Below are 19141 nucleotides of genomic sequence, written 5' to 3'. Positions count from 1 at the left end.
GCTGCTGAGCCTTGGCAAGGCTGCAAATAATGCAGTTCCCCCTTGCAAGAGCCTGTGAGGACAAGAAGGATGTGGAGAAGCTGAATTTCTTTCCTGTCTTCATGGAGCAGACTGGCACGTGCTGGGAAGGCCATGTCTGGACCAGAGAGGGTTTGAGCCACCCAGGGATGGACTTTAGACTAGACAGGTTAAATACTGAGGTTCAGAAGTGTCAAAGGAGGCTCCTGGTTAAATGAATACCCAGGGAAGTGCTTTCTGGGCAAGCTGGGGTTCCCCCAGTCCTTCCACAGGGGTGACACAGGTTGTCCAGCTGCCCGTGCCAGATGTTCAGGCTGTGGCCCAGCCCAACACACAGCTGGGGACCTGAGCCCCCACACCAGTCCTGGCCCCTCCTTCTCTTGCACTCCCAGGATGCTCCAACATGGAAAGGGATGGAAAGTTTTATCACCCCTAATGAGGCCTGAGCAGATTTTGAGACCAAGGAAAATGAGGTGTGGACACACACACACACACACACACACACACACACACACACACACACACACATATTTTAAGCTGCTTCTTGGTGGTGTCCTGGGAGCCCCTCCACCCCTGTGGTTGAGGCTCAGTTCAGGTTCTGCCTGGGTTAAAACCAGGCTGCACCAGCAGGCTGGAATTCCTGTTATTTCCTTCACAGGGATGCTGGAATGGGGGCTGGGTTGAAGACTGATGTCTCAGAAGCCCCTCAGTGTTCACAGTGATCTGGGTGCTGCAAACCCTGCAACACAGGGAGTAGGAGTTTCACCATCAGCAGTGCTGCTGCATGAAGAGAAGCAGAGCTTTGAATCCCCTGGGTCAGAGCACTGGCAATAAACAGTTTCTTTCTCGGTGCTGGTTTCTGTGCAACCTGATATTCCAGCTGGGGAAAGGAGAGGAAAAAAAAGGAGAAAAAACACATCTACTCTTGGTGCTGCAACTCCCAGCTCCAGAAAAGGGAACTCAGCCCTGGGGCTGCACATGTCTGAGCATGGCCAGAGGTATTTCCTACCCTGGAACACCCAGGGCGCAGCAGGACCAGAGCTGGGTGAGAATTAACCAGATCCACCCACTCTGCCGTGGTTTGGGTGACAGTCCCGCTCCCTAAGCAGGGTTCAGGGGCACAGCTGGGGCATGTTTGCTCAAATCCACCTCTTCCAACTTTCCTGTGCCTTTCTCAGTGGTGCTATGGTGTAAATCTGAGCTGGTTCCATAGTTTCCATGTGCCTCACACCTCGTGGCCTCAAACCTCGTGGTTTTCATGGGATTTCAAGCTCACTGTGAGCACTGAGAGTCCTCTGAAGTTATTCCCCTCATCCTGGCTCATTAAAGACAGGGAAGGCTGGTGCTTTCAGGAGGGATGGGCAATTGCAACTCATCCTGGTGGCATGTCATCTGCTCCCCAAAGTGGAAGAAGCACCAGCAGCCTTTCAGGGTGCAGGAACTTGGGGTATCAGCCCTCGTGGCCCCAGGAGCCCTTGGCCTTATTGCCAGGAAAGAGTGGTGGAAGTTGTCAGTGGAACATATTCCTGTGCTAACAGACATCAGTGGCCACCTGCTGCCTTCCACAGCTGGATCAGTGACCTCTGGAGGAGGAGGGTGAATGTTGGTGGATTCCCAGCAGCAGCTGCAGAAATCTGCTGATTGTACCAGGGATGAGTCCAGTCAGTGTGAGCTGAGGTCAGGGAGTCACAGAATGGTTTGGGTGGGAAGGAACATTAAAGACAATCTTCTTCCACCCCCTGCCATGGGCAGGGACACCTTCCACCAGCCCAGATTGCTCCAAGCCCCATCCAACCTGGCCTTGGACACTTCCAGGGATGGGGCAGCCACAGCTTCTCTGGGAAACCTGTGCCAGGGCCTCCCCACCCTCACAGGAAGGAATTTCTTCCCAGTATCCCATCTAACCCTGCTCTGTCAGTTTGAAGCCATTCCCCCTTGTCCTGTCACTCCAGGCCCTTGTTCAAAGTCCCCTCAAGTCCCCTTTAGGTTCCGGAGATAAACCATAATTTAGCATCCTCAGAGGGAGGTTTGCAACATGGTTTTGCAGCACCTTTGGGAGGTTTGGCTTCTGCTGAGGCCCAGGAATGAAGCAGCAGGTCAACCACCCCAGAGCAGGGTGTCATCCCCAGCAGAGCCTGCTGGGCTGGTTGGTTGGGCTGACCTTTGAGATGCAGGGAAATATTTCCTCCTTGAACTGCTCTGCAGAGATAATGACTTTTTTAATGGATTTCCTGTTCTTTTTATAGCCCAAGGGAAGCTGGCAGATCATATCCAAACTGGCTTTAGTGAAAGCTGGGCATGGTTATGTTTGCTGGAAAACCTCATCCTCTCTTTACCCATGTTTTTCTTTGGTCTGATCCGAAGCATCACATTGGGATTCAAACAGGCTTCAGTGAGAGCAAAGAGGAATATTGGGGAGTGTAAACCAGTGATTTGTAGGTGCATGGGAACAGCCCCAAGATCTGAACTGCCCTATGATCTGATCAAAGGTCCAGTGGTGACTCCAGCAGTGGCAGGAGGAGACAACATGTGGGCCCAGTCCCTCCTGGCATCTACTCCCTGTGGACTTCTCCAGCATCCACCACTGTGATGCTACAGTTCAAGGACACATTCTTCTCTCTTGCTTCTGCTGTCTCTTCCTCTATCTGCTGTCCATAAAGCTACTTTGAACCCATGGATACTCCCTGCCTCCCACATCCCAGGGAGGTAGAGATTCACTGGTCCCACAGCACAGAGGCAGGAATTCACTTCTCATCAGCCCTGGGGGGTTTTCCTGGGCCACAGTAGGACAAGTCTTTTATGTCAGCTCCTAATGAATCCTTGTGAGCAGCCTTCAGGACACCCTGCACCTCTGTTTCCCTAAGTTGCTCCAGCTCATTTCAAGAGTGATGGAATCCCCAGTATTGGGAGCACCAATTCAAAGTCCACCCACCTTCCCAGCAGTGACCAGGATTTACACCCTGTGTTACAAAGTGGAGAGTTATCACTTTGTTCCCGGAATTCCATCTGCACTTATCTCCAGGCTGTTAATCTGACTTTCCTTTCAATTAACATTCCCCTCCCTTTCCCTCCCTGTCCTGCCACAGATCTGAGCAGCCAGTGATAGAGATCCACCTGATAAATCCTCTCCTCAGCTGATCCCTGGGCTATTGCCTTTACCATCACCTGGGCATCTCCATCCTCTTGCCAGGCACCTTCCTGTGCCACCCTGGTGCTGCTCACACCTCCACAGAGGTGTCCACTGAGCCCCCCAGCCCTGAGATCCTCACCCAGCACAAAGGGACAGCACCCAGACAAACTTGCAGCCCCTGCCCCTCTCTTCATCTCCCTCTGTCCCAAGTGAACCCCCCCTGCCCTCCTCCCCTGCCCCAGACCCCTTCCCCCACAGCCTCCCCTCCCTCCCCACAGGCACAGAGCAAAGAGGAGACCAGAGCAGCCATGTGCAAGTCCCTTGGGAAATTTTTCTTTTAATGAAATCTAATACTCCTGTTATAAATGACCAGCCTGGAATCCAATTAAATTCTTGGTCTCAATGACTTCTTATCATATTAACATTTCACTGATCATCTCCTAATTCTTGGCCATGAGGCACAGAGAGCAGGACACTTGCTCCCTCTCTCCAGGCCTTTTAGGAGTTCTGTCACATCCCTTTGGACAGCCAGCTCTGGCTGAACAGGCATTTCCAGGTGCCTCTTCCAGCCTGTGCAGCTTTAGGACCCTATCTGTGCCCAGATCTGCATCCAGCCAGGACCCTGGGGATGCTCTTCAAGCTGCTCCATGATTTCCCCTTCCAGAGTCCTGATGTCCACCTGTTTTTCTGGCTGCAGCTGCCCCTGAGTAGGAATTTTGGGTGAGTATCCTCTGGCCATTGCAGTGAAATCAGCAGAGGCCGCTCCTTTTGCCAGGGTAGGATTGGAAAAACAGGCAAAGCCTGGAACAACACAACAAATGGCTGAGGAACAGAGATTTGCTGGGTCTGGGGCCAGAACATACACCTGGGACATCCCCAAACCTGGCACTGGCTGGCAGGGACACAGATCTGCACCCCCAGGACACAAAGCTCAGGGCCAGGCTGAGCCTGGGGCAAAGGGTGTGTGCTCACATCCTCCTAATCCAGCTGTGTCAGCTGCCAGGACAGGATGTGCCACCTCCAGCTCTGCCCACACTGGTGGAGGGATCTCCAGGCACGTGGCACTGGCCAGCCCTGGTCACAAACTGAGGGCAGCCTGGCAGCAGGGGCAAGGTGAGCCCGAGCTCCCCATGAGCCAGGTTGTGGAAGCCCAAATGCTTTGGGACGTGGGCATCTTGGACCATATTTGCTGGCAGAAATGCTGGTGTGGCACCAGTTTCAGAAATAAGGGAGTTCAACCCGAGTGTGCCAGGAGGAGGTTCCGTATTTCCTGAAGGAATCAACTCTCAGCCCCGAGCACAGTTCCCACAGCTGCAGGGGCATGGGCCTGGGTGACAGGGGACACATGTCCCTTGTCACTGCCCTGCTGGGTGTCTGCTGATCTACAGCTGCAGGATCTGGGCCCCTCTGCCTCTGCTGTGCCTCCTGATGCTGTGCAGAGCTTCCAGCCTGTCTGGTAAATTAGGGAGCTGGGAGGAATTATGGCTCCAGAATGTTGCAGAGACTGAAAGCACAAACTGATCTGAAAAAGGGGGCAAAGAGAAGGAGGTGGCTGTGTTGGCTCTGTCAGAGGCTGTTAAAGAGGGGACTGAGCAGCCTCTGCCTTGGCTCTGAGCTGCAGTTAGCTGGGCACTAACCAGGAGAAGGACTGCTGTCTGCACATCCCATTCCCTGTGCTTTCCTCCAGTGCTCCTTGGGAGCTGTTGGTAGATGTGGGATATTGGGTTAGAGGAAGCTGAGGGCTTACATGGGCTTCCTCTCATCAGCAGCTGAGGGAGGTTATTAAACCCTGTCTGTCTGAAACCAAACACATTCAGATTCTCTTCATGCCCCCCCTGCCAACCTCCCCACCTCCCACAGCATCTGGAAGAGCAGCAGGGATGCCTCAGCTTCCCTGTGGAGGTGTAGACTACAAAGGCAGCTTGGTGGGGTCTCCTCCTCTCTGTTTCTCTTTGCTTCTGAAGCACTGACCACATTCTCACCCCACAGCAGGGGCCAGGGCCTTTGAGCCAGTGCTTGCTGTGCTGGGGGGTCCCACCAGGCTGAGGATCCAGATGGGATCAGTACTTCTGGAACATCAGCCTCCCATCAGTGCCTGAACCCTGGACATTATGGACCTATTTATATCAACCCAGATCTCGCTATCCAGACTGAGCCCAGCTCTTCAGACTGAGAATTTCTGTTCCAAATTTGTCTTTTAAAGTAATTCCAGCTTGCTGAAAATGCAAAATGAAACCAAATCCGTGCAGGAAGGATCCATGCTTTCCTTGGTGAGTTGTCTCAGGCACTCATTTATTAAAGGCAGGGTGGAGGTAACAAACATGTCTCTCTTGCCTGTGGTCCAGTTCTGGTGGCACCAACAGGCTGATGGTTGGGGTTCAGGGGTGGCTCTGACAGACACCACCAGTGCAGATGGACAGATGTTGTCAGACAGCTCTGGCCCCACAGGCCTTGGGGAACAGCCTTCCTTAAACACCCACAACATGATGGTTGTGATGCTGCTCCTCACTCTGAACCTTTGGAGCAACAAATACAGCCTGGGAACACCCCACACTGAGTGTGGAGTGAGCTCCAGTGGCCCAGCAGTCGTTGGACCCCTCACTGCAAGAAAGATATTGAGGGGCTGGAGGGTGTCCAGAGAAGGGCAACAGGGAAAGGGCTGGAGCAGCAGGAGCAGCTGAGGGAGCTGGGGGGGGCTCAGCCTGGAGCAAAGGAGGCTCAGGGGGGACAACTCTCTACAAGTACCTTAAAGGAGAGTGTAGGCAGGTGGGGGTCAGGAAGTGACAGGACAAGAGGAAATGGCCTCAAACTGCACCAGGGGAGGGTCAGGTTGGATATCAGGAGGAATTTCTTCCTGCAAAGGGTGGTCAGGCCTTGGCAGGGGCTGCCCAGGGAGGTTTGGAGTCCCCATCCCTGGAGGTGTCCCAGGAAGGCCTGGCCATGGCACTCAGTGCTCTGGGCTGGGGGACAAGGTGGGCATCGGGCACAGGGGGGATTCCATGGGCTTGGAATTCTTTTCCAACCTCAATAATTCCGTGATTCTAGGAATGACAGGAATGTTCTGGCCATGGGCATCATGTCTGGTTCTCCTAAGCTCTGATGATGCGTACTGCCCATTGTGGTGGCCTCTTCTGATACAAAGTGTTCTGGAACTATTTTGTCCTGCTTCTCCTCTTCACTACCTCTGGATGAACCACATCTGGCCTCTCAGTTTCTCCACCCAAACTGCAGTTTGCAGCAATGTTCACACCAGCCTGGCTCACACTCTGCAGTCAGATGGCTCCTCTCTGCTGATGTATCTTGCAGAAGCTCCTGGGGGGAGCCAGGTAACTTTGGAGCTTTGCTTTAGCCCAGGTAAATTTGGAGCTTTGCTTTAGCCCGGGTAACTTTGGAGCTTTGCTTTAGCCCAGGTTACTTGGGAGCTTTGCTTTCCCCACCATGTGCTGTTGGGTCACTCACTGACCCAATGACACAGAGAGTTTGGAACTGCCTTGCTGGGCTCAGCTGGAAAATCCTGCTCCCTCTTTTTCTGACATTACTTGGATGAAATACAAAGTTCATTTTGACACTGGAAACCATGTAGGGAAGAGACTTACTGGGATGAAATCCTTTAGGAGAGTACAAGAACATGTTTCTTTTTATGGCTAATCAGCACAGCTTGGTAGAGGGGAGGGGAACCTTCCCAGGAAGGTCCTGGGCTGCTCTCAGCGGTTAAAGAAGAAGGACTTGAGGCTCTGTAGAAACTGTGACTTCTGTCTCTGCTTCTGCTTCTTCCTGATGATGGGGATCCACACAAGGCCACAAACAAGCAGCATCAGCCCCAGGGACAGGAAAGCTGGGCCAGACATCTTAAAACCCTTTTTGTCCTGGTAAAGGACGCAGGACAGGATGATGATGACTGTCCCGAAGAGGAAGAGGGCAGCTCCAACAGACACCACGATCACAGGCTTGTGGTAGATCTCCCACTTGCTCCTGGAGGTGCTGGTCCAGATGGACTCGCTGCGGGAGCTCATGCACAGGGTGCTCCCCGTGCGACTGGTGACGAGCTCCCTGGAGGGAGGAGACCTCTCGCTCCCATCAGGGCTCCTGGGGGGGATTTCCATGGTGGTGGGGTCTGAGGAGGTGACCTGTGATGGACAAAAGAGAAAGCAGAGCCGGGCAAGTGATGGAGGATGGAGGGGCTTCCCTTTTGATCACCAGTAAGTGCAACCCAAAGGAAGGTGGAGGAGGTTTTGTGGGTCACTGCAGGGAACGAGGAGCATCACACCTGTGAGAGCAATGGAATGTAGGAGCTGGCAATGGGGGCCTGCAGGTAGGCTGGACAGAAGATGCCTGTGAAGTCCCACTGCCCAGCCATGGATAGTGGGACTCCTGCAGTCCCTGTCTCTGTCCTTACACCTTCCAGTTGACCAGCTCCCAGCTCGCACAGGGATTCCGTGGTGGAATCCACTACCTGGAACCTCCCCGGGCTCTTGGCTGCTTCCAGGGGAACAGCAGGGTGCTGCAGGTAGGGTTGGGGATGCTGGCTCTGTCCTTGGGCCTGCCTTCCCTCCCAGATCCCAAATTACACCTCAGCACCTCGTGACATGGTCGTGTGTCCCTTTTGCAGGTGGAGAAGCTGAGACACAGGAGTGTCATGTCAGGAACACTCTGTGGGACAGCAGAAAGCCCCTTCCCCATGGGCTGAAGGTTCCTTCAGACCCCCGGGGCTGGATATTCCTCACTGCCACACCCAGCCTTGTAGCAGCTGCAGCACAGGAGCTTCTCACTTCTACCTAAATGCTCAGATGGGAGGTGGGAAGTCCTGGTCCCACAGGACTTGTTTCTCCAGCTGTGAGCTGGGGCAGGAGCTGTGGGAGGGCTCCTGGGACAGCTGGGTCAGCAGTGTGGCTTCTGGCATGTTAGTTTTTCATCAGCTCAAGGGGTAAATACATTTTCCCAGAAATAAAGTGCCTTTAGTACTGAGAAAACATTATGGGAAATGGGAAGGGCTGAGCATTATGGTATCCACTGCTTGCTCAGGGCTCTGCTGAGGACACTGCAGGGGTCTGGACTGGGAAGTGTTCCTGCTGCTAGGAAGCCCAGCAGGGATGAGCCCATGCAGATGCCAGGGCTGGGGAGGGCAGGAGAGGGACGTGGATGCTTCACACCCAGGAATCAGATTTGTTTTTGCAAAGCAAACTCCTGCCTGAGCTGCCAGGCTTCCTCCCGGGGGCTCAGTGGTGTCAGGAGGGCTGGGACTGCCCTGTCCTCTGCTGGACCCACCCCTGGGGCAAAGGGGTGCTCTGCAAACACCTGGAGCGTGGTGGTTGCTGCCAAGCCCAAGCTGTCCCCACGGGGCTCCTCTGTGCTCCCCAGCAGTCACATCCACACTGGCCTGGGCACAACACCCCAGTGGGGCTCTGTGCCCTCTGCACTGCCAAGCACAGCTCTGCCTGAGCACCACACGAGCTTTGGGCCTAAGGGGGCTTGATCCTGAGCAGGTAATTTAATGTCCTGCTTTGGCCTTCATTTGTCTGTGTGTTTGCTCAGTCCAGCCCTGCTGCTGGCCCACGGGGTGGCTTTCCAGGAGCTTCACATCCCAGCTGATCCCAGGCTGGATGTGCACCCTGCCTGTGGCTCCAGCAGCTGTGGAGGGGCAGCCCCAGCTCTGTTGCCATTGCTGCTGATCAATGTGAGAGCAAACACCACCTCAGTGCAGCCACACGGGGCTGGCACAGCTCCAGAGGCACCATCTGAAGGAAACCTGCCCATATTCCAACCCTACTGGGCCCAGTGCCCATCTGTGGATGCTGATGGCTGGGTGCCAGCCAGCACCTCCCTTACTCTTTCACCTGTGTCCCTATCAAGGTTTGTGGCTCACTCTGAAAAGAGACAGATGTAATTTTTCAGTTTAGTGCCCCCCAGCACAGACACTGTAGCAGATGTGGTGACCCAGCTGTCATAGGGCAGGGCACTTCAGTGTCCTGCTGCTGCCCAGCTCAGGAGCCCTCCCACAGCACCAGCCCCTGCTCACAGCTGGAGAAACAACTGGAGGCATCCATGTTTTGCCAGACCAGGACCAAAATGAAAGCCAAGAACAATGGACAACATTTATATCCCTCCTGTCTTCAGTTTTCACTCCTCTCTGTTGGAGCAGGAAAGACAGGGACAGAGGAAGGGACACATTTCTGCCATCTTGGTATAGAATCCCAGAATCTCTGAGGTTGGAAAAGCCCTCCCAGCCCATGGAGTCCCCCCTGTGCCCCATTCCCACCTTGTCCCCCAGCCCAGAGCACTGAGTGCCACGGCCAGGCCTTCCTGGGACACCTCCAGGGGTGGGGACTCCAAACCTCCCTGGGCAGCCCCTGCCAATGTTTGACCACCCTTTCCAGGAGGAAATTCCTCCTGATGTCCAACCTGACCCTCCCCTGGCACAGCCTGAGGCCGTTCCCTCTCCTCCTGTCCCTTGTTCCCTGGGAGCAGAGCCCGACCCCCCCCTGCTCCCCCCTCCTGTCAGGGGGTTGCAGAGCCAGAAGGTCCCCCCTGAGCCTCCTTTGCTCCAGGTTGAGCCCCCCCAGCTCCCTCAGCTGCTCCTGGGGCTCCAGCCCCTTCCCCAGCTCTGTTGCCCTAAATACATGATATGTCTTCTACAGCCCTTGATCAGGGATCACCAAGGACATGACCAGGCAGGTAAGTTTGGTCACAGTAGCAAGTTGTGGTTTCTGTTCTTCATCCTTTTGAGCTGCTAATCCCACCTCTGCAAGATGGACTATTGCTGCTCCTCCTTTTCTAGTGCAAATCCTCCTCTTCTAGTGTCAATCAGACTCCTCCTGAAATGTCACCCTGGGGTGGCATTTTTTGCCTTCCTCCTTGTAACATCTCTCATGGAGAGGTTTTATGATCAAGCCACGGTACAATTTAACTTGGCTCTGCAGTTGGAAATTTGCTTTATTCTCTGGAATAATCCCCAGATGTCACACTTCAGCAGCCTAATCCAGGCCATCCTGTCCCATATTTAGGCACCCCACTCCCTGCTTGCCCGTGGGCTGTGTCCTTCCTCTGCATCCAGGGGTGCTCTGAGCTCTGTGCGTTGTGCAGGGAGTCAATGTCAGGCTGAAACCATCATCTCCCTTTCAGCTTTCCATTTCCTGCAGAGCGGATTTATTCCCTCCTTTTATTTTCTGGCAAAGCCACCCTTCTCCCCACAATTCCCAGACAATGCTCATTTCTCCAGCACTTCCTGGCAGAGCATCCTTTTTTGGTCACACTTTTCCCATTGTGAGCTGGGGAAGGATTCCATTCCCTGCCAGTGCCTGGGAGCTTGTTTGGAAGCACTGAAAGGATCTGCAGCTCTTGGGAGAGTTAATGCAATTCCAGTTCCTGCCTTGCCCGTGCTCCATCCCTAATTCATCCCAGATGTGCTCAGATTTGATGGTTGGCCTGAGCAGTCTGGCAGCAAAGTGCTATCAGATTTCTCCCAGTTTTTTTAACCACCGTTGTTGGAAGGAGAGAATCAGCAGATGACTCTTTGCTGTCCTGTCTCAGATTTCACATCTGGTGTGTCTGCTGTGCTGCTGAAACCCCGGCAGCTCTCGAAGCTGGAGGTAACACCGGGATCTTTCCTTTCCCACTCCATCAGGAAGAGCCTCGTGTGGTTCTCTTTCTCCCCCCTGTGCTCTCCCAGTGCTTTGTGTGGTGATGTTTGGTTTCTGAACTGGGAAATCTTGGGGTCCTGTTTGCTGGTGCTGCTGGGGACCCCAGTGCCAAAGCACAGCACACCCCTGGGTACCACCTTGGGGACATTGGGGACATTCTGTGGTGGTGCTGAGCGGGAGCTTTGGGCTGAGCAGAGCACCTGAGGGCTCTGTCCCTCAGCCCACCCCACGGATGCCATTCCTCACCTGCCAGCCCTCAGGAGCAGTTCTCAGCCCTGACATCCCAGCCAGGACCTGGGATGCTGGAAAGGACCTGCAGATGTGACCAGAGCTGTGCCAAAAGCGGGGCAACAGCCCCATCTGAAGACTCTGTCCCTGTGCACAACCCTGAGCCATCCCAGCCATGCAAGAGCTGGATTTACTGCCCCAGTCCAGTCTTCAGCCTGGCCATCTCCTTTTCATCTGGAGAGGCAGCTCTAGTTCTTCAGGAGCTCCTACATCTCCTCTTAAGTCCTCACTGCAGCAGTTCCTGCCACTTCTCATCCCACTGGGCATGGCTGGGGACACCAGAGCTCCCCCAGGGATTTGTGTCCATCTCCACCTGCATCTTCCTCATGGAGACCCCTCTCAGTGTCCCAAAGTGCAGCTGGTCTTTGCCCTGGGACCCAGCAGGTGCCATCCCATGGGAGCACTGGTGGTGGGGCAGGTGTGGACCTGCCCTGGTGCAGAGTTGTGGGTGCTGGTGGGGTGCTCAAAGGCTGCAGCTCTTGTCCTGTGTTTCATCACACAAACCACTGAGGGAAAAGCTCAGGATTTTGCAAACCAACCACCAAATACTGCTGCAAATCCAGGCCAAGTTTATGGATAGATTTTGCTGCCTTCTCTGCTGTCGAGCCACTGTCCTGAATAAAGTTCCTCACTCCACCAGGCAGCAGCAGAAACTCCTCTCCTAAACCAGATTTCCCTCCAGCCCCACATCCCTCTGGGAATCAACAGCCTCAGAAAAGAAAATTCTGAGGAAATCCCAGAGTGAGATGAGCACTCCATGGATGTGGCTCTCCCTGATTCCTGCTGGGGAGAACCAAAGAGACCAACCTGGACTGAGGGCCAGGCTTTTCCTGAGGGCTCAGACCCTGCCAGCTGTCCCCAGGAAGACAAAGCCAGTGAGTCCTGGCACCAGGACCCCAGGCTGCTGGGTTGGGTGGGTGGCAGCTCCAGTGCTGTGGAGAAGTTGGGTGGAAGTCACCTGGACACAGGTGTGCTCACACTTCCCCCACCTGCTGTCTAAGGTCCAGATAGTGCCCCACAGAGAGGGACCCCCAGACCCTCCCCTTTGCTCCACAGCTCTCCAGGGTTTCCAGTGGCCTCCAGATGGCTCGTGATGGTCCCCTGGCAAACAGCAGCATCAGGTGCTCTGCAAAGCCTCTAAGAAAGACCCAAAGGGTTTGTCTGTCCTTCAGCCAGAAGATGTGCCCAGTCTGCCACCCTAATGGGGCAGCAAAGTCTTCACTCGTGGGTCCCAGCTGGGAGGAAACTGGGGAATGGAGGAAAACCAAGATGTGCTTTTTGGGGCGTGGCTTTTCCTGCTGCTCTGGAGGGTCTCAGCCAGACCCTTTGATCAGTCCTCATCACACAGGCCCTCTGAGATGACATTCCTGGTCTGTGTGTGCCAGGAGGAGGTGGCTGCACTCATGGACATGTGCACACACACACTCAGCAGAAACTTTTTGTTAGATGTCAGTGCTGCCAAATTTAATGGAGAGTGGCTGTCAGTCAGGGTCCCAGGGGGGGACAGGTACATTCAGTGACCCAGCACACCTGAGGGTGGAGGTGGGGAACTGTCCTGCCCGATGCTGCCCCATGAAGAGCATCCCCACAGCCCCAGGTCTGCCTGGGGTACCTGCATGTAGGGAGAGGCTGGGGGGGAACAGCTCCCCGTTCCTGTGCCAGGGCAGGGAAACCCCCAGGAGGGACTGAGTGCTGAGCCCACTCCCCACGCTGTGCCTCTCAGAGCCCTCTCCCCCTGCCAGCCCCCTCTGAGCCCATTCACCTTGCTGTGCCCCTCTGAGCCCACTCCCCACACAGTGTCTCTCTGAGCCCACTCCCCACACAGTGTCTCTCTGTGCCCACTCCCCACACAGTGTCTCTCTGTGCCCACTCCCCACGCCGTGTCTCTGATCCCACTCACCCTGCTGTGCCCCCCTGGCCCCACTCACCATGCTGTGCCTGTGTCCTGGCTGTCACTGGGCTGTCCTGGCTCGCCGTGGAAGGGGAGGTGGCCACTTGCCCTCACCATCCCCTGAGCACTCCACGGAGGGACCCCCTCACTGGCTCCTGTGGGCACAAGAGCAGCATTTCAGAGCACCCAGCTCTCTGCCACCACGTGCCAGCTCCAGGAGGGCTGGTTCTGCTGGGCTGGGCAGGCTCTGCCCTGGGGGAGGGTAGGGAGGTTGTGTTGGTGCCAGGGATGTGCTGAAGCCCCACGTCCCTGTCCCCCTGGAGAAGGAGGGGCTGGCAGTGGCTGGTGCTGCTCCGAGACCAGGGAGTGTGAGGCAACACATCAGGGGGTTTCACAACCCCACCAGGTCTCAGGTGGAAATTGAGAAGGAACCAGTGTCCCTTTGCTGCTGAAGTGCAGCTGGGCCCAGGCCCCTGCATCCTCAGGAGCAGCTTTCCAGCGTCACCCAGAGTTTGGATGGTCCCAGCAGCACGTTCAGGGACTTGCTGAGTGAACAACTCCTGCAAGTCCTTTTAGGGGCTCAGTGAGAGGGTGACCCCCAGCCTTGCCATGCTGGATCTCATCTCCCTTTCCACCACCCCCAGAGCCAAACCCACGGACACCCATCCTACTTACGTGGAGAGCAGTGAGGGCTGGCTGCAGCAGGAGGTCTCCCTTTCCAAAGCCAGGTTCATCCCAAGCCCCTCATCCCTCTGGGTGTTGTCTACTGGGCTCTGTTGAGTCTAATAAACAATGGAGCATCCCAGCTCTGATGATCTCACCAGCCTATCAGTATATTGCTTAACTCCTTCTTTCCCTGTCTCTGCCTCCTTGAGAGCTTCCCTGGGAGGGTTTGCTAAAAGGCTGTGGTTTGGGAGGCAGGCCAGTGGTGTGGCAGGAGAGGCAGGGCGGGTCGGTGCTTGGAGCAGGAATCCAGAACTTGGGGCTGATGCTGATCCAGACTTGGATCATCAGCAAGTTCCTGAAATGTCTCTGAACTGCAATTTGTGCCCTCTCAAAGCAGGGAATCAGAGCCAGAGACTGCGAAGTGCTTTGAAGCTCATCAGTGAGACATTAGAGGGATGCAAGATATTAGCAATTATCTATTAATTAACATCCTGAGTCCATTATTGGGATGGAAGAGAGAGCTGGTTCTGGAATACTGTTTCCTTTCAGGAACCCACAGCCAGACTTCAATCCCCTCTTACATCACTGTGAATCCACTTGCCAGGGGAAGGGATCCAGCCTGGATTCCAGACATTGCTGGTGTCCAGGGCCTGCTTCCAGTGGTGGTGGGGCTGCCTCCACCCCTGAGGGTCTCTTGTTGGTTTGATGCAGTGAGTAACAGTGTCCAAGGTGCACCATAGCCCTGGCCAGATGGGATGGGGTGGGATGGGAAGAGACTGTGGAGCTCCCAGGGAGATGGAGATGACCCACAAGGGTGTTCAGCTGGGCACAGAGCATCCCACAGCAGCACTTAGGGATGAAAGAGGGGTCCAGAGGGTCAGGATGGGGGGATACCAGCTCATCCAGGTGCTGGGAGCTCAGCCAGGAAGGCCAGAACCTGGCTGAGGTGCTTCAGCTCATCTGTGTGTGGATCTCTGGCCAGCAGTGGTGGGCATGGGACAGGTCGTGGAGCTCTTCAGGAAGGGGTAGAGGTGGGAAAAGCTCAGGTTCCTCATCCATGGTCCGTCCTCACCTCCTGCTGGGAGGTGGGTGAGTTCACTGAGCACAATGGCTCTGGAATAATGGAGTGAACTCCACTATCCATTGATCTGGGAACCTGCAGCCAAAGGAACCAGGTGTTTTGGGGGTGTCCAGGGAGGATTTATTGGAACAGATGAAAAGATTCTCTAGAATGGGGAGAGCTGAGTGGACTTGGGTTCCCCAGTGCAGGTCCAAGGGGGGAAGTTTTCTAACCTAAAGAAGCAATTGGCATAAAAAATAAGATAAAAATAGAGGTGAGAAGGCTTCATTTCAGCACCTGCAGCATCACTTCACACCCTGGTTTTACACAATTTCCAGGCTGAACTGAGATGCTTCTGCCCTGCTGGGGGACATCCTGTGCTTCAGCAGCATCCTGTGCTTCAGAAGCTACCCCCTCACACGGGGCATCTCATGTCATCCCCCCCTCGACTTGCCAAGTGCTCCCTGCAGTGTCCCTGGGACCTCTGTCCTGCCCCAGGGACCAAGCAGGGAGCAGGAAGGGGCAGGTCACCAGCCCTGGGATGCCAAGGTCACCTGGGCAAGGCACCAGGAGCCGGACATTCCCCAGCGATGGCTGAGTAACATCCCCGGAGGTACATCCCTCCAGGGCTGGGACACGTCCCGTGGGGCCATCCGTGGGCTGGATTGGCTGAACGAGCAAGGAATCGCTCCCAGTCCGTCCCGCAGTGGGTATCCCGGGTTACCCCTGCCCGGGTGGGCTCATCCTGCCCTTCCCCTCGCAGCCCATCCCCGTCCCCTCGAACCTCCGGCCGCGGCTCCTCCGCGGTCGCTGCTGCCACCGCGTGGGGACACGGGGACACCGGACGGGACTGAGTTTAACAAAGACAAGTGTCGGATTCTGCCCCTGGAACGGGACAACAACGGACGGACTGGGAATGAGATGCTGCTGGAGAGCAGTGCTGGGAAAGGGCCCTGGGGGTCCTGGTGGGTGCCTGGAGTTGTCCCTGAGCCAGCAGTGCCCTGGCAGCCAGGAGGGACATCCCTGTCCTGGGGGCATCAGGGAGGGGATTGTCCCGCTCTGCTCTGCCCTGGGGCGGCCTCACCTCAACATTGGGGCAGTTTGGGGGGACACAATGGAAGGAAGAGATTGAGCCATTAGAGAGTGTCCAAAGGAGGGAAGGAGGATGGGGAAGGGCCTTGATTTGAAGGTGTGTGAGGACACTGAGGGCACTTGGTGTGTTCAGCTGGAGAAGAGGAGACTGAGGGGAGACCTCACTGCAGTTCCACCTTCCTGGGCAGGGGCAGAGGAGGGGCAGGGACTGAGCTCTGCTCTGGGGGCCCAGGGACAGCAGCCAGGGAATGGCTGGAGCTGTGTCAGGGTAGACTCAGGTTGGATCTCAGCCAAAGGTTCTTCCCCCAGAGGCTGGTTGGGCACTGCCCAGGCTCCCCAGGAGACTGTTCTCATTCAGAGGATCTCCAGAATTGGAAGGGACCCACAAGGGTCATCGAGTCCAACCCCTGGCCCTACACAGGCCCATCCCCAAGAGTCACCCCCTGTGCCCCAGAGGATCAGCCAAACCCTCCTGCAGCTCTGGCAGCCTTGGGGCTGTGCCCAGTGCCCTGGGGAGCCTGGGCAGTGCCCAACCAGCCTCTGGGGGAAGAACCTTTGGCTGACATCCAACCTGAGCCTGCCCTGACACAGCTTCAGCCATTCCCAGGGGCCTGTCCCTGCTCATACAGAGCAGAGATCAGACCTGCCCCTTGGGAAGAGCTGCACACCCCAGTGAGGTCTGACCTCTGTCACCTCATGTGGCTACTCCTTATGTGGCCCCTCCAGGCTCTTCACCAGCTTCCTGTCCCTCCTTTGGACACTCTTTAACAGCTCTGCATATTCCTTATATTTCTTATATTGGGGTGACAACCAATTTATTCTGCTATAAGAAGGATATGCTCTGCCACAGTCTTTTCTGGTGGGAGAGGAGAGCACTTTCCCATGAGTGTGGAACTGCTGGAGGGTATGGCCAGGAGAAGGGAGAAGTTCCAGGCTGGATGGAGCCGTGCTTGGTAACCTGCCCAGCTCTTGTGGCTCCTGCAGCAGTAGATGGTGCTGTTGCCCTGCAGGATCACAGGATCACAGAATAAACGAGGCTGGAAAAGACCTCTGAGATCATCCAGTCCAACCCATGACCCAACCCCACCTTGTCACCCAGACCATGGCACTGATGCCACATCCAGGCTCTGCTCAAACACCTCCAGGGATGGTGACTGCACCCCCTCCCTGGGCAGCCCATTCCAAGGGCTGATCCCTCTCTCTGGGAAGAACTTCTTCCCAGTGTCCAACCTAAACCTGCCCTGGGGCAGCTCAAGGCTGTGCCCTCTTGTCCTACTGCTGGTTCCTGGGAGCAGAGCCCGACCCCCCCCAGCTCCCCCCTCCTGTCAGGGAGCTGCAGAGAGTGAGAAGGTCTCCCCTGAGCCTCCTCCTCTCCAGGCTGAGCCCCCCCAGCTCCCTCAGCTGCTCCTCACAGCACTTGTGCTCCAGACCCTTTCCCAGCCTCATTGCCCTTCTCTGGACCTGCTCCAGCCCCTCCATGTCCTTCCTGAACTGAGGGCCCAGAGCTGGGCACAGCACTCCAGGTGAGGCCTCAGCAGTGCCCAGTCCAGGGGCAGAATCCCTGCCCTGCTCCTGCTGCCACACTGTTCCTGATCCAGGCCAGGATCCATTGGCTTCTTCCTCACCTGGGCACCCCTGGCTTCTGTTCAGCTTCCTGTCAAACAGAACCCCCAGATTTCTGCAGGTTAAACCTAAATAAACAGCTCAGGAATACTGGATCCATTCCAGGCTTCTGCCAGGGGAACCTGCACACTTCCAGACCTCTTCCCCTCTCCCAGCAGTGGCACTCTGGAAACCTGCAGTGGAGCTGGGGCAGGGTTTGCTGCTGCACAGTTGGACCAGCAACCCCATTCCAAGGGTCCCAGGACACAGCAGCCCTTTTCCTCTTGTTTGTCTCATGGCAAAGGGACCTTGGATATTCCAAAGAGTCACCAGGGAGCCCTGAGCAAAGCTGGTGGTGGCCAGTGCCCCTGGGATGACCTTCCTCCCCTGGGATGCAACTGAACCCTCACCTCCAGTCATGGCTTGTGTGGCAGCTCTGAAGTCCAGCATGGCTAGGGCAGGAATCTCCTGGGCAATGTCCTGGAGCGTCAGCAATTCCTGTCTGGAGCATTCCCAGGTAAAAGTTCTGTGTCCTCAGCCCCTCTGAGCCAAGTCCTGGAGCTGCAGGGGGGAGCAGCCAGGCCCTGAGCAGGTCTGTGTCACAGCACAGCTTGGCCTGCAGGTGGATGGAGGGGTTTGGTGTGGAGTTTTTTCTTCTTGGCTGTAGAGACAATATTGCAGAAATAGTATTTTCCAGCTGGAAAATTCTAAACCTGAAAAGGGAGATTAAGCAAACTCTTGTTTTATGTCCAACTATAGTGGAAAATCTAAAAGTTAATTAACAATTTGATTTCAATATAGTAAAGGGTTGTTTTTGGATATGGGAAAGGGACTAGTGGGCAAATGCAGCCCATGAAGGGTGTTCAGCTGTATCACTGTAGAAGCCATGTGAGAGGGAGCTCAGAGGGGTCAATGGTCTGTGTGGGGCTTTTGTTTCAGGAGGGTTGTACTGGGTGATCTCCAGAGCTCCCCTCCAACCCCAGCTATTCTGTGATTCTGTGAGTTTTGGGCTCCTTTGGGAAGTTTTTGCAGAGCAACAAGGGGACCTGAAGCATCTTCCAACCTTGCTCATGGCCCGTGGGGGCTTTCTCAGCCCTCCCAAACAGAGTCATCTCCAGCTGAACATGTGGGAGCCATGCAGGAGGATGGAGAGATCTGTGTCAACCAGGCTGGACATGGAATCCAGGCAGAGAGAGGTGGCAGGGGACAAGTCTGGTGGGAGCATCTTGGTGTTGTTGCAGAAACATGTCATGTCACCAGTGTCATGTTGTGATGGTCCTCGTGGCACCAAGTGCAGTAGAGGGGCTTCAAGGAGAGACAGGACAGAGGTACAACTGCCCTGCAAGGCCCAGCTCTCTGCTCAGGGAAATGTGGGGGCTGTGACCTTAGTTCAGCTGTGTGTGAGGGTGAGGTGATGCTGAGCTGTGGTAGGATCCTGTATTTACCAGGTTCACCATTTCAGATGTTACCAACCCGCAGGGAAGTGTTCTTTATGTTTGAATTACTACAGGGGGAGAGATAACAACTCCATAATTAGGTTTGCATCTTTGAAATCTTATATTTCTTTTGCAGCTTGAATATTTATGCAATCACAGAGCTGAGCATGTCCCAGTTCTCCACATTATTTATTTATGTTCAACAATGACTGTAGTTGTTAAATCACAATGTTTTCAATAAAGAAAAAAAAACAACAGAAAAAGAAAGAATTAAAAACTCACCTCAAGCCCAGAAGTGTTTTTTCCTCCTCTTCCCCAAGC

The 19141-nt window shown here is 55.2% G+C and overlaps 1 protein-coding gene across 1 annotated transcript; it reads right to left on the bottom strand.

Annotated features, from left to right (window-relative positions):
- Nucleotides 1-6119: 6119 nt before the first annotated feature.
- Nucleotides 6120-13726, bottom strand: PIRT (phosphoinositide interacting regulator of transient receptor potential channels). Its single transcript, XM_032706806.1, has 3 exons — nt 13640-13726; nt 13002-13119; nt 6120-7275 (listed from the first exon to the last, which is right to left on the bottom strand). Exons 2-3 carry the CDS (start codon nt 13002-13004, stop codon nt 6853-6855), a joined length of 426 nt encoding a protein of 141 aa, XP_032562697.1. The 5' UTR covers nt 13005-13119; nt 13640-13726; the 3' UTR covers nt 6120-6852.
- Between the last annotated feature and the right edge of the window lie 5415 nt (nt 13727-19141).

This window comes from Chiroxiphia lanceolata, chromosome 19, assembly GCF_009829145.1.
Source record: "Chiroxiphia lanceolata isolate bChiLan1 chromosome 19, bChiLan1.pri, whole genome shotgun sequence".
NCBI lineage: Eukaryota > Metazoa > Chordata > Aves > Passeriformes > Pipridae > Chiroxiphia > Chiroxiphia lanceolata.
The sequence above is the reverse complement of the archived record's forward strand: the minus strand, read 5'-3'. Positions and strand labels throughout refer to the sequence as shown.